A 14777-nucleotide genomic window follows, 5' to 3' on the forward strand; every position below is an offset into this window, starting at 1 on the left:
AAACACCCTTGTTGGGGATTTCTAAGGAATAACTGATGTAATTACTTTAATATCTAATTAATTGTGTTTTATGTGTTCAATGCTTCTTTCAATGCTTAATTTATGCATGCTTTTGGTCTAATCACCCATTTGTGTGTACAGTTAGGTGACTTTAGCATTGGGAAATGTATTGTTGCCTTAGAACTTGATAGAAGCAGGATTGAATAACCACATTACCAGGGATGGATTGTTGGAGTTTTGGTTTTCTGAATATGTTGTTACGATAATGCTGTTTAAGTTAAGCCTAGTCTTACAAGAGGGATCTGCGGACAAAGCTTAGGTTAAATTAGTCTAAACTTACGAGGGATCGAGGTTTAGTACTTTAGGCTACAGCATAGAACACAAGAACATGATTGATTAGAGAAATATCCTCATATGCATCAACTTGTTTGTTAGAAAGACCCAACGTTTTTTACCTATTGTTGTCAACTTTTACTTACTTGCATTTACTGTTTTTACCATAGAAGAAGTTTATTTATTTTTTTAACCATCGATCATCAATGTTGTTCCAACAATGCCTTACTTCTGAATAAAACTCTATCTAATAAGCAAGTTCCCTGAGTTCGATACTCGGATCACTCCGTTTTGATTTTAAATACTTGAAGACTCGATGCGCTTTCCGGTGTTTCATTTCCCTTGAATATATTTGTTGAAGATTGGAGGAAAAGGAACCATATGGGAAAAAGAACACTCACCAAATTAGATCAGTTTTATTAAGCCCATAAATGTAAATAACTAATATAAATGATAAATATAATATGTAGCCCACACTAATTAATTAATTAGGAATTATAAAATTCCTAACAATCATCCACTTGAGCTTCATATTAACCTTAATCGTTTATATTACAAAAGTCTTTAGGCCCATAACCGTATGTTATTTACTTTTAGACTTTCCTTAAACAATCTGGTCCATCTTATATAGTAACACAGAACCATTGCAGTTTTTCTCACAATCCAATGTGTTTGAGCCATAATGATCACCAATGTCACGTATACTTGATGACATAGATCAAATATGGATAAGCGGCATGAAAATAACATGCAATGTGATCTCATTCATGTTCATTTCCAACTAGTCCAAACTTTATTCTTTATAGAGATCAATCCAAACACAATATAAATATTGCAAACAAAACAAGCTCAAAATGAAATGATTACCTTCAACTTTATTTTATAGAAAATCAATCTATACAAATATCTGAAAAACATATGGCATATATGGAACATAAATGGGACTCCCACTAAACTAAGGTACTATGAGGAATCAATCCCATATGAGCAGTGTGCTCATGAAAAACTTTAGGTACCAAACTTTTCGTAAGTGGGTTGGCTAGCATAGTTGAGTTATTGTCACAATAAATCTTTAATGGTCTTTCAATGCCATCGACCACATGCAAACCAGTGACAAAATTTCTCAGCCATATCCCATGGTTGGATGGCTCAAAACAAACAATGAACTTCGCAGCCATGGTCGAAGAAGCTATGAGAGTCTGTTTAGCAGACTTCCGAGAGATAGCTCCTCCAGCCAGCATAAATATGTATCCATATGTGGAGCGTTTACTATCTTGACATCCAACAAAATCAGAGTCTGAGTACCCAATGATCTCCAAATTCTCAGGCTTCTGATAAGTGAGCATGTATCCTTTTGTTCTCTTTAGGTAACGCATCACACGTTTTGCTGCTTTCCAATGCTGCATTCCAGGATTTCTCAAATATCTACCCAGAACTCCTACTACAAATGCTATATCGGGACGAGTGCAAACTTGAGTGTACATTAGACTTCCTACTGTTGATGCATAAGGAATCTTTTGCATCTCTATTCTTTCAAGGTCATTATTGGGGCATTGTTTGAGACTAAATTTGTCTCCTTTAGCTATCGGGGTATCTCCTGGTTTACTATCTTTCATGCTGAATCTATCTAGGACCTTGTCGATATAACTCTCTTGTGACAACCTTAGGATACCTTGAGAGCGATCTCTTAGTATCTTGATTCCTAATACAAAAGAGGCTTCCCCAAGATCTTTCATCTCAAAATTTTTCGTCATAAATTTCTTAGTCTCTTGTAAGAAGCTTATATCGTTGCTAGCAAGCAGTATATCATCGACATATAACACCAAGAATGAGTATTTACTCCCGCTAAACTTGTGGTATACACAATCATCAACTGCATTTTCCGCAAAACCATATGAGGTAATGACTTGATGGAACTTGTAATACTATTGACGGAAAGCTTGTTTCAAACCATAGATGGATTTATTTAGTTTGCAAACCATAGACTTTGAGTCACTTAATACAAAGTTTTCTGGTTGCATCATATGAATTGTTTCTTCAATGTCACCATTTAGAAAAACAGTCTTAACATCCATCTGATGTAGCTCTAAATCACAGTGAGCTACCAGTGTCATTATTGTTCTAAAAGAATCCTTTGAAGATACTGGAGAAAAAGGTTTCTTTATAGTCAATGCCTTCTTTTTGGGTAAATCCTTTAGTGACTAGACGAGCCTTATATCTCTCGACATTTCCCTTTGAATCCCTTTTGCTTTTAAATATCTATTTGCAACCAATAGGTTTCACACTTTTAGGCAATTTGAGGAGATCCCAAACGTCATTGTCTTGCATAGATTTCATCTCATCCTTCATGGCATTGATCCAGTTTTGAGAGTTAGAACTACGCATGGCTTGACAAAATTTAATCGGATCATCCTCTATTAAACCAATGTCATCCTCATGTTCTTGGAGAAAGATAATATAATCATCAGGGATTGTACTTCTCCTCTCTCTATCAGATCTCCTTAATGACACTTCTTGAGGTTGTTAAGGTTTTTGTATAGGTATTTAAGGAAGAACCCCATCATTGTCTTGTTCTCGAACAACAATAGGTATGAGGACTTGAGCACTGTCAATAACAGGTTCTTGAACATTGTTTTCTATTATTGGAGTTGTTTCTTGAACAACAATAGGTATGAGGACTTGAGCACTGTCAATAACAGGTTCTTCCTCAAAGACAACTTTCCTTATGTTCTTTTCCTTCCCAAACTCAAATTCCTCAAGAAATCTTGCATTTCCCGTTTCAAATATTGATCTTAAAGTGGAATCATAAAACTTATAGCCCCGAGAGCATTCAACATAGCCAACAAAATAACAGTTAATTGTTCTTGAATCCAGCTTTCTTTCATGTGGCCTATAAGGTCATGCCTCAGCCGAACAACCTCAAATATGCAAATGCATAATGCTTGGCCTTTTGCCAGTCCAAAGTTCATAAGGGGTTTTATTAACTACTTTACTTGGCACCCTATTAAGGATGTAAGCTACGGTCTTTAAGGCTTCTTCCCAAAGTGACTTTGGCAAAAAAGAATAACTAACCATACTTCTCACCATATCCTTAAGAGTTCAGTTTCGTCATTCTGCAACACCATTCATGCTAGATTTTCCTGGCATAGTGTATTGTGGAACAATTCCACACTCTTTGAGAAAAAGTGTAAAAGGTCTTGGATGTTGTTCTCCTGATCCATCATATCTACCATAGTACTCACCACCATGGTCAAATTTGATAACCTTAATTTTCTTTCCAAGTTGAAGTTCAACTTCAGCCTTGAAACTCTTAAAAACGTCTAGGGATTAAGACTTCTCATGTATCAAATAAAGGTTACCGTATTTAGAGTAGTCATATATGAACGAGATAAAGTATTGTTGCCCATTCCAAGAAGGTGTTGGAAAAGGACCACAAATATCCATATGTACTAGTTCTAAGATGTATTTAGCTCTTTTGGCGCCTAATTTCCTTATGTTTGTTCGTTTTCCCTTTATGCATTCAACACAGACTTCAAAGTCTGATAAATCTTAAGGTTCAATAATTTCATCCGACACAAGTCTCTGAATTATCTGTTTAGAGATATGACCTAAGCATTTGTGTCATAAAGTGGCTGAATTCTCTTTTAATTTCCTTTTTGTACCACGTGAATTTGTTTGCAGTATTTCATTATAGGAACAATTAACATCCAACATATATAGATTATCAATTAATGAACCAGAACCAATCAAATTCGAATTTTGGTAGAGACTAACTTTATTATTTCCAAATGAACAAGAAAAACCAAATTTGTCCAAACTAGAAATAGAAATTAAATTCCATCTAAAAGACGGTACAACAAAAGTCTCAACCAAATCCAAATAAAATCTATTCTTTATCTGCAATCTAAAAGTTCCTATTGCCTCCACCGCAACCTTTTTGCCATTGCCAACAAATATGAATCTTTCATCATCACTTGGCAGTCGTCTCCACAGGCAACCCTGCATGGTTACACTTATGTCAGTAGTAGCACCAGAATCTACCCACCAAGTATCTTTACGTACAAAAGCTAAATTAACTTTAGAACAAACAAGAGTAAGAGATTTACCTTTCTTTACATGCTATGTGGCATACTTGGGACACTCTTTCTTCATGTGTCCAGACTTCTTGCAAAAGTAGTAGGTAAATTCCTCATCCTTTTTTGGTTTCTTTTGTTGAGAAGACCCTTCAGCAGCACCCTTAGTTTTCTTTCTTTTCTTATTCTGAGAGGGTGGAGCTTAAATGAGCACTTTCAGATCTGTATCTCTGCAGCCTCTCTTCCTCTTGCACACAGTGAGATATAAGTTCATTAAAGGACCATTTGTCCTTTTGAATGTTATAACTCACTTTGAATTGCCCAAAGTGTACAGAAAGTGAGATCAAAACTAAATGCACAAGCAGGTCTTCACCAAGCTCTAACTTAAATGCTTTCAGTTTAGATGTCAAGTTAGACATTTTCATTATGTACTCTCTTATATTACTTTTGCCCTTATACTTCATGGAGATGAGTTTAGCCAAAAGGTTACTCATCTCTGCCTTCTCATTTTTGGCAAAGTACTATTCAATTTCATCAATAAATTTTTTTACATTTTCACCCTTAGAAATAGAGCCCTGAAACGCTTCTGAAATAGAGCGCTTCATGATCAAAATACACATTCGATTGGAACGATCCCATTTCTCAATTTTTACCTCATTGGAGGCTTCCGTAGTGGAAGTGATCGTTCAGTTCTCAGTGCCAAATCCAAATCCATACCGCCGAGAACAATTTCTACAGCTTCCTTCTAGACCTTAAAATTTGTCTCATTCAGCCATGGGAATACTATTCACTTGAGCAGCACTAGCAACAGAAACTGAATAATAAAATAATTACATGCTCACAAATAAGCCAATAAGTTATATATATATATATATATATATATATATATATATATATATATATATATATATATATATATATATATATATATATATATATATATATAACAAGACATGTGCAAAATAGTTCACATAACAAACCCATCACAAGATACCCAGCACAACATTAATTCACAGTCTTTGGACAGAGAAATTAATTTGTAATTGGTACTCTCAACGCAATGATCAAATATTGATAATAAATTATTTCAAAACAGTCTTTCTTTGGACGGACTATAATTCACATGAAAATATCTTATAATTGTCACACATTTATCATTACAGATACAAACTTATTTGGCCAAATTGTGTCTTCCTTTGGGTTAAGCACAATTCGCATAAATAATTTTATACTAATATCTATGCAATTTTAATTAAATTAATTTACGCAATAAAGATTGCTTTGACAATATATTATTTCAATCAACTCAATTAAAATTACAGAACATAAAAAAAAGGAATAATTTTGAGGGTTTGTAATTTCTGAATTTACACCAAAACATAATGGGAATCACCATTAACACACATAATTCACAAATAGAAACAAGGAAAACAAAAATAAAATGCAAAAGCCAAATTGCATTTAACGATATGCAACAGGGGTTTTCTTATGATGATATAATAAAGCCAAAGATTATGTATCACATGTATATCATGTCATGACATGTATGGCATGGATTCATGGCATGCATATGGAAACAAAACCAACAGCCATAAAAAAAAAAAACAAACATGTGAACGATAAACAAAAATGGATGATTATTTTGAAGCGAGAAAAAAAAGTTGTTCTCATGAAATCCGAACACAAAACATGAACATGCATATGATGATTATTATATCGTGATCGAAAAGAAAAAAAAAATCCAAACTTACAATCATAACTATAATTGCAAAGATAAAATCCCAAAATAAAATTAGGGTTCATGTAACGAAAAAATACAGGTATAACACAAACCAAATAACTTTAATTCCCAATAATCTAACAGTAATGGTGGCTCTGATACCAATTATATGATATTTTAGGGATCTTAATAAAATACCAATAATCATCGGAAACACATTAAGTTAGATTATCAAGAGGGGTTGTGAAAAATACTTGGATCCATGATAAACAACGGAATTGATGAGTCTGAGGAACTGTTGGTTTTGTATTCTTCCTCAACCAAATCATCATTTTCCTTTTAGTACCTTAGGTTTCTCGCCAGATGGAGAGAAAAGAATACAATTTCTGATTTGGTGTATCGAGGACCACAACCTTGCTTTAGGTTTTAACCTGTTAGAGTTCTCATTATTCCTTAATGTTGTATCGGGGACCACAACCTTGCTTTAGAGACTAAAGAAGCTTAGATGTGGTTCTTGTATTATTTGCGGAGATATGTTACACCACAACCAAATTTGTGTATTATATCAGACAAGGGAACCGGTTTGCTAGCAGTTTTACAATCAAAATGCGTTGGGTGGAATGGACCGGATGTTTCGCTTATGTATTGCATTCACCACATTGCATCAAATTTTAACAAACAGTTTTAAAATGTTGACTTAAAAAAACAAGTCATCAATATGGGTATGTTTCTTCTTATTTCATGCATCATATTCTTGCTTTATTACATCTTCACTATATTTATTACTCATTGTTTTATCTTTTGGCATAGGATATGAGATGAGAAAACCACGATTTGAGGCAAAGTTGCTCGCATTATGTTCGCATGTATGTTAGAGAAATAAGGGAGTTTGAGGTTCAAGAAATTGCAAATACGCGGCTTGGTCGATGAGCAATGGCATGCACTGTCAAATTAAATGAATGATTGTGTTATTGTGGACAATTTCAAGCACTTCGATTACCTTGCTCACATGCAATTGCAGCGTGCGCTTTTTGCAATTCAAATTATGATGACTTTGTTGACCCTGTATACAAGTTGAAAAACATTTTCAAAGTTTATCAACATCACTTTCATTCCCTTAGAAGTGAAGACACATGGCCTCAATATTTAGGTTCACATTTTATGTTTGATCCTTCGAAACGACGACAGACATCAGACAGACCGATCACTATTCGAATATATAGTGAGATGAACAAACTAATTCCAAATAGGTCTAAAAAATGCTCCTTATGTAGAAGTGAAGAACATAATGTACTAACTATCTATACAAATAAGTACATGACTAATATAACTTTTACTTCTTATGTTTTTCTTTCATATTTGTATTGCGTATTTTATATTAATGTATTAATTATGTTGTTTTTAATTTTATTATGTATTTCTATTAATAGATCATCTAAATTTTAAATAAACAAAAACATTTAAATAAGATAATATTAAAAGTATATAACATATTTTAAATAATAAAATATTGAAATAAATTAATAACATATAAAATAAAACCATAAAAAATATACTATTAAGTCAAATTAATGTTATTTATTATACATTTAAATAATTTTTTAAAAATTTAAAAAAATAAGAAAAAAATAAACCGTAAAAAAATTATAAATTTGAAAAAAAAATAACTTAAACATTTTTAAAAAAAGTTATTTATGACTTAAAGTCATAAACAAAAAAAACAAAGGTTTTACAACTTTATAAAACCAAAAACAAAATCCTTACAACTTTGAAGTCCTAAAATAAAAAGTCATAACAAGCGTTACAATTTCTAACTCAAAAGTCATAACACCTATTACAACTTATTCCCTTTTAGGTCATTTTTTAAAACTTACTCCCGAATAATGAAAAAATATAACCCTTTTGGTAAAAAAAGCCAAATGTAGCATGTTTCTCATACCAAGATACATTGATATATAGAATTTGTAAACTCAAATTATCATATAATCAACAACACGTTTTCAAGTCATTGAAAAACCTTGACTCCATCGTTAATATAAAAAACATTTCAATACGAAGAAAAACCAAACTCTATCAATTACCAATCAACTATGTTTTTATTCAAGGTAGCCATTTCCTTGCATCACTTTAAACCGAAGACATTATGAAATTTCAAATCACCAAGGAAAAAAGTAACTTTAACTACTCTACACTCTACCAAAGCAGTACTGTAACACTAGCGCCAGTAAGGGGCGTGTATTACTGGATAACTTGTATCCAAATGCGATTGTTTTGGCAAAACGTTCCATTTTTTGCTATGTATGCATTCATTGCTTGAGTCCTTGAATTGAAACGTACTGTGGCCAGTTTAATGGGATCTGCACCCGCCACACCTCCGGGCCTGAAAACAAGAAAGAACCAACATTTTGAGACAATCATAAAATCAAGAAGTTTATTTCAAGGTATCAAGAAAAATTCTCCGAGCAGATGTAGCTTGTATTGCCTTTCCTAGAGGTTTCCAGGCTTTAATAAATCATCCATTCACCAAAAAGAAAAAAATCCGTGGGAAAGTGTACATGAAAATACAACATTCCTCATATTTGGTACAAATTTTGAAAAAACATTCCGTGAAATGGTTGATTCCCAAGAATATAAATGATTCATATTTTTTTTACTTCTTATTCCCAGTGAAAGACGATGGGCAATTAGAGAGATGATGGGCAATTCGTATTCTAATGAGAATAGAAGTTATTTTTTACAATAATTAGTAATTACCTATCTCCACTTCATTCTTCCACATTTCTATTTTCATCATTATTTTTTAATTAAATAAATTTTATTTTTTTCTCTGAAATTATTAATGTCAAAGATGTTCATGGGAATAATTCTTAGGCATAATATACTTGGAGATGAGATTCCTTGGAATACAATTTTATACCTTGAAACAAATGTCGCCTTGGGTTAAACATGATTTCAGTCCTTATAATATAGAAATGTTTGCTTTGAGACCCTCAAAATAAAATTATCTCATTTTGGTCCCTCGTTTATGAAAATGCGTGATCCTTGTCCTTCACAAAAATTCTTCTCCTTTTGGTGACACGTATATGGAAATAGGGACCACACATGACACATTTTCATAGATGAGAGACCAAAAGAAAATGATTTTATTGAGACTAAAACCAAAAATTATCTTATTTTACAAGGACTAAAACTATATTTAATCTTAAAATCAAATACAAAATATATTTAAAGTATACTTGATGTTAACCTTAAAAACACATTAACGGAGGAGGAATCAAATTCGAAACCGGACAGGATGCGCCCTATATCTTCATATGTACCTGCTCGAGGCATTCCTTGAATTAAGATCTGACAAAATCACACACTGTTAGATGCATCAGTGGTAAATAGAAGCATAACACAAATAAAGTCTTTCATGGGATTCACACCACAATCTTAGTCCTTCCATACTGAAAATCTAATTAATCTGTTGATTTATATATAATGCATTCAATAAGTCACCCGCATAAATAAACTGAAACAATTTGATGTTGTAACCTCATACTACTACGTTGTTCTGACAAATGTACTAAGACTTGGAAGGTTATGAATTTAAAATTAGAACCTTCGAAGAGCTCTTGCCACACAATCCTTGTGGCATATCATAGATAGCAATTACCAGACACTTGTATTAGCAAAGAATTTTCTAAAAGCTGCAAGGCATTCCAAAACAGTGAAATTCTAAAATGACATGTTTTATCTATATGATGCAGTCAAGTACAATAACACGAGAATGCATAAGAATGCAATGCCTTAAATAGCTTGATCTGACTATAACATTGACAACTATCAAATCTGAAGAGGAATTATTTTTGGTTTAGATGGTACATGTTTCAGATTTTTAGACATTCAAGAATTATTCTGATTTTCCTGTTGTTCCCCATTCAACAAAATTACTTTCTCAGATTCTTTTTGTTATCCTTGGTATTTTAATTTCAAAGAATTTTTGTAAAATGTGCACAATAAACATTCCTTAATTATATAAGTCAGCAAAATGATTCAAAGTTCTAGAGGGAATAATAATTAATAAAAAAAAAATACTCCACATCTTAAGAATTAAAGGAATATAAGTAGGTCTTCGTAATAGATTAAAATTTGTAAGATTTTTACCTCCAAATTAGTGTGATCACTATTTATAAATCAAGCTATAAAAAAATCTTTCAGTTCTGGGGAAAAACTGTATTACATCATGATCCCTATTTTACTCGATCACAATTTTCTAAATAGTTCTACATATAAACTTTTTAAACACAATTAGTTCCATATTGATATAAATTTCTAAATGTGTTGTAATAAATTTGATAGACAAAAACTTTTGAAACCTAGGCTTTGATTAATAGGCTTCTTAAAATTTCAATATTTGGTTATTTCAAACATAAGACAAACCATCAAAGAATAATTACTAATATAATACTCTTGTGAAAACAAGATAAGCGAAGATAGGTAAGAATCTGTACTGACAGTTTTTCCATCATATGGTTTTACTTGGTCCCATATGTGACGGTTAACCTGATATCAATGAAAAAGAACAAAAAATCAAAACATTTGCCAATTAAAAATAAATATAAAAATTAGTAGTTTTCTGCAACATACACACATATATATAGAGAGAGAGAGCAGCATACCCTGTCCAATTTGTACAAGCGACCCTTCCTTAAAATCACTCTTACAGCATTGTCAAAGGAATCACGACTAGGGAACTGCAACAACCTGATAATACCCAAAACTTTAATATAAATGATATCTTTAGGTATACAGTCAAAGATGAGACCAATGTTGTTAATGGCGGATGGCGGTTCATGACGGAAAGCCAGAAATCCGCCATAAAAATATGGCGGATGGCGTAGCAAAAAATGGTAAATGTCATGGTGGACAAAAAAAAAATATACATATATATAAACTCATTGAAATTGAAAAAAAAAATGGATTGCATTCAAATAAACTAAAAAAGTTTCATGAGTTCATACAATAACCAAGTAGAAATAAAAATAAAAATGGGATTGTAAAAAATAAAAAGAGGGTGTCAAATAGAAAAACGAAAAAAAAGCTGCAGACATAAAATACGGGTGTCAAACAGCAAAAACAAAATTAAACAAAAAAAAAAGCTAGTGCACCACTAAACTTGCGCCACAACGTTCGCCGCCGTTCATGCAGGTGCAGGGTCGGTGCGACGTCGCCTTCGCGGGGTCGCCTGCCGGTGCTCGTCGCCGCCGTGGGGTCGTGCGCCGATGCTTGTCGCTGCTGGGTCGTGCGGGGGGAACGCGGGGTCGTCGCTGCTGGGCTGCATTCTGCGTGTGGGGTTGCAGCTGGGTGCGGGGTGTTGCTCTTGGTCGCGTGGGAGGGCTGCATTCTGTGCTGTGCTGCATGGGAGGGCTGCGCTTTCGAACATAATATCGGGTAGGGTTGGGTCGGGTCAGCCCAACTCCTACCGCGCAAAAAGAAAAGCAAAAAAACCCATTATTTTCCGCCATGACCGCCATGGCACCGCCATACGAAACCCGCCACGTCACCACTATTTAGGGGCGTTTTTTCAAATTTTCGCCATGCCAAACCGCCATGGCACCGCCATTGCCACCATTTGACAACACTGGATGAGACACATTTACTCAAATACAATGATAATGCACTTTCAGGGCATTAGCTATGCTAGATTACATGGGGAGAGTCATGCAAAAGAGCTGAGACTATAACAGCATGCTGATGTGGCAAATGGCAATTGAGGAAGAAAAAGAGAGGAAATCAATTAGAATAAAAAGTTGGAGAGGGAAGGAAAGAGGAAGGCAATAATTGGATGAGGATTGAGAAGGATAGCAAGCAGACCCTCAAAAGGCTACTCTCTATCCCTTTGCTTTTCTTGTATTGTGATTCTACCTATGCAAATAGGATTATTTCCACTTATCTTTAATGAGATATACATGGACTCCGATCACAGGACAAGTATAACAAAATTTAAACATTTCATATGATGGAAAGCCACCTTAATTGTGGTTATCCCTAGCCCTCCTTAATTGCAGCGTCAAAGTAGTGTTTAATTTCACATCAACAAGAGATGACTTAAATAGAGCTTATATATCTATGACAATCCTCACCTTACAACTCAGTTTTGTAGTTTGAGTTAAGCCCTAACTCCAATATCTAAGACCATGACATGTAACAAATAAGTAAATATTGAAATTGATTTCCCCCTTTCGTTCTCCCAAACATCTTTGAAAGTCAACAAAAAGAAAATGGAATTCACTGTGATAGGCAAGAAATTCAACTGATTATATTTCTATGCTGAGAAATACTAAAGCCTTCACAATTCCCCAAAAGCAACACAAAAGATGGAATACATTACGTTGAAACTAGGGAATAGCTGCGGTCGTAATCCATTTTAACATCCTCCAGAGTCAAATTACAACCTTCAAGAAAGTTGATGATATCTGTTTTCAGTGCATGTTTACGAACGCCGAGCAGATTACCATATGTCAAACCTAATGAAAGAAAGAGAAACGAAAACAGTCATTATCTTGGATGGAAATGACTCAAACTAATAAAAGAACTGTAAAGTGTTAAAAGGTATTATTTAAATTACATGGATAGAAGTGAATGATTTAGAAATGTCCATTAACACATTTTCAAAATCCAAATGTATTTTAGTTGGCCAAATGCAAGAAGACATGTATTGTCACTAGCATTAATCCTGTATGCCAAATTCCTATAATTTCATGCATTTATTATTTTCAAATTCTCAAATCAGTAAACTATTTGGGCTTTAATTTTTAGCAATATACACGAATAGACATGGGAATTAGCAAAAACTTAAAACACCAACAGTGAAAATGATGATGATATGAAGGAGGAGGATTTTGCCTGGCATCCCACTTATTTGATAAATATTCAACAACTTATTTGAAATTGACAATTAGAGAACATGAGCTTTATCCAGGATCCAATATAAACTTCATAGAAATATATACATAGTGATTAGAAGGTTACAAGATGATCTAACATTGCATTCCTAATTTGAAAAAAGTTACTTTTACTTAAAAATGAAAAATTAGCTCACCTTTTGCTTTTCCTCCAAAATTCCTCTGTCCTAACATACTATGTTTGGGAGTAATGTTTTGGAGGGGAAGCAAGGGAAAAACAGATTTTTCATTTCTAATAAACATTCTCTAATTTGATAATTTTTTAAAAGTTAAAATTAAAACTAAAGAAATAAAATAATATAGATTAACATATACTTTTTCTTACAAGAGATTAACATGTACTTATTATGCTAATCTTTAGTTTATTTTTACAAACATTATACAACTCTCTTAATTCAAAAATAAAATACTCCTTTTCTCCTCCAAAACCAATAGATTAACATACACTTAATATGTTGATCTTTTATTTAATTTTACAAACATTATATAACTCTCTTAATTTAAAAATAGTATATTGCGTATCAAGCTAAGTTAAATATTTGAAGAGTGAGCTTTGCCACCCATAGTCTCACCTGACTCATGCAAGATTGTTCCGTAGAGGATACATATGATCTCTACCAAAAAAGAAAATGAAAAAAAAAAGAATTTATCTTCCCTCCCTTCTCTTCCAAAACCTCATTCCCAAACATATCCTAAAGGTACTGGTACCCTCATAGAAACAAGGAATCTCATTCTCCAAATAATAATCACAATAATAATACTCTAATAGTAGTAGCAGCAGCAGCAGCACAAATAACGCAAATGATATTTCATAAAAGCTAATGCAACTTGAAGACCAACAGAAATGGGAGAAATAAAAGGTGGTACCTGAATGGTCAGTCTCAAAGAACGGAGGAGGGCGGGGCGTTGAATTCAGAGGTGGCTGTTCTGCCTCAGTGGAGAAGCACCTCATTGGGAGGAGGCCATGGCTTCTCTGCACAAGTGCACAAACACTAGTGGTGGATTTCAATGCAGCCCTAACGGCACCACTCATCTTCCACAACACACCTGTTATTTCCAAACCATAAAATAATAATAACAGTAAAAATTCACAACAAAGATAGGGTCATGCCCACCACCACCCTAAGCATAAATAAACGTTTTTTATAAGCTTTGAAATGCAGATTGCTGGCACTGTCAAAGCGAAAACGAAAATGGGTTGGGAAAAAGATGAGATTTTTGCGAAGTTTCTTACCTGTTTGGATTCTTCAAGTTAGGTCGACAGAGAGAAGAACGAATAAGCAGTGCAGTGAAAAGTAGCATAGGGCACCAACACAAGTTCGGGGCAGTGGGGTCACTGGGCTATGGGCTTTTGTTGGGCACTACTATTGTCAAATGGGAAATGCTACGTGCACCTAGCAATATTGCTGGGACACCCAGCAAACAGTGAATGGGCGAAATTATCCTTCTGCGATTCCTTATTTTAGAAGAACCTACTTCCAGAAAAAATTCCGAAAGACGTCTTTCTGGAAAACTCCCGGAAGAAGAAAGTGAGCTTCCAGAAGAACTCCCGGAATTTTTTCCGGAAGTAGGTTCTTCCGAAAGACCACCTTCTTCTTCCGGAAGTAGGTTCTTCCGGAAGACCACCTTCTTCTTCCTGAAGAAGGTTCTTCCGGAAGTGATTTTGTAAATGATTTTTTTTAAATGCAATATTTTTCTAAT

At 33.8% G+C, this 14777-nt stretch overlaps 1 protein-coding gene across 1 annotated transcript; it reads right to left on the bottom strand.

Annotated features, from left to right (window-relative positions):
• Window positions 1–8156: 8156 nt before the first annotated feature.
• LOC114412313 lies at window positions 8157–14416 on the bottom strand. The gene is made up of 7 exons (XM_028376142.1): window positions 14311–14416; window positions 13944–14123; window positions 12503–12638; window positions 10791–10875; window positions 10627–10674; window positions 9374–9474; window positions 8157–8506 (listed from the first exon to the last, which is right to left on the bottom strand). Exons 2-7 carry the CDS (start codon window positions 14107–14109, stop codon window positions 8365–8367), a joined length of 678 nt encoding a protein of 225 aa, XP_028231943.1. The 5' UTR covers window positions 14110–14123; window positions 14311–14416; the 3' UTR covers window positions 8157–8364.
• Window positions 14417–14777: the final 361 nt, after the last annotated feature.

The sequence above is a fragment of the Glycine soja genome, chromosome 5 (genome assembly GCF_004193775.1).
Source record: "Glycine soja cultivar W05 chromosome 5, ASM419377v2, whole genome shotgun sequence".
Lineage (NCBI taxonomy): Eukaryota > Viridiplantae > Streptophyta > Magnoliopsida > Fabales > Fabaceae > Glycine > Glycine soja.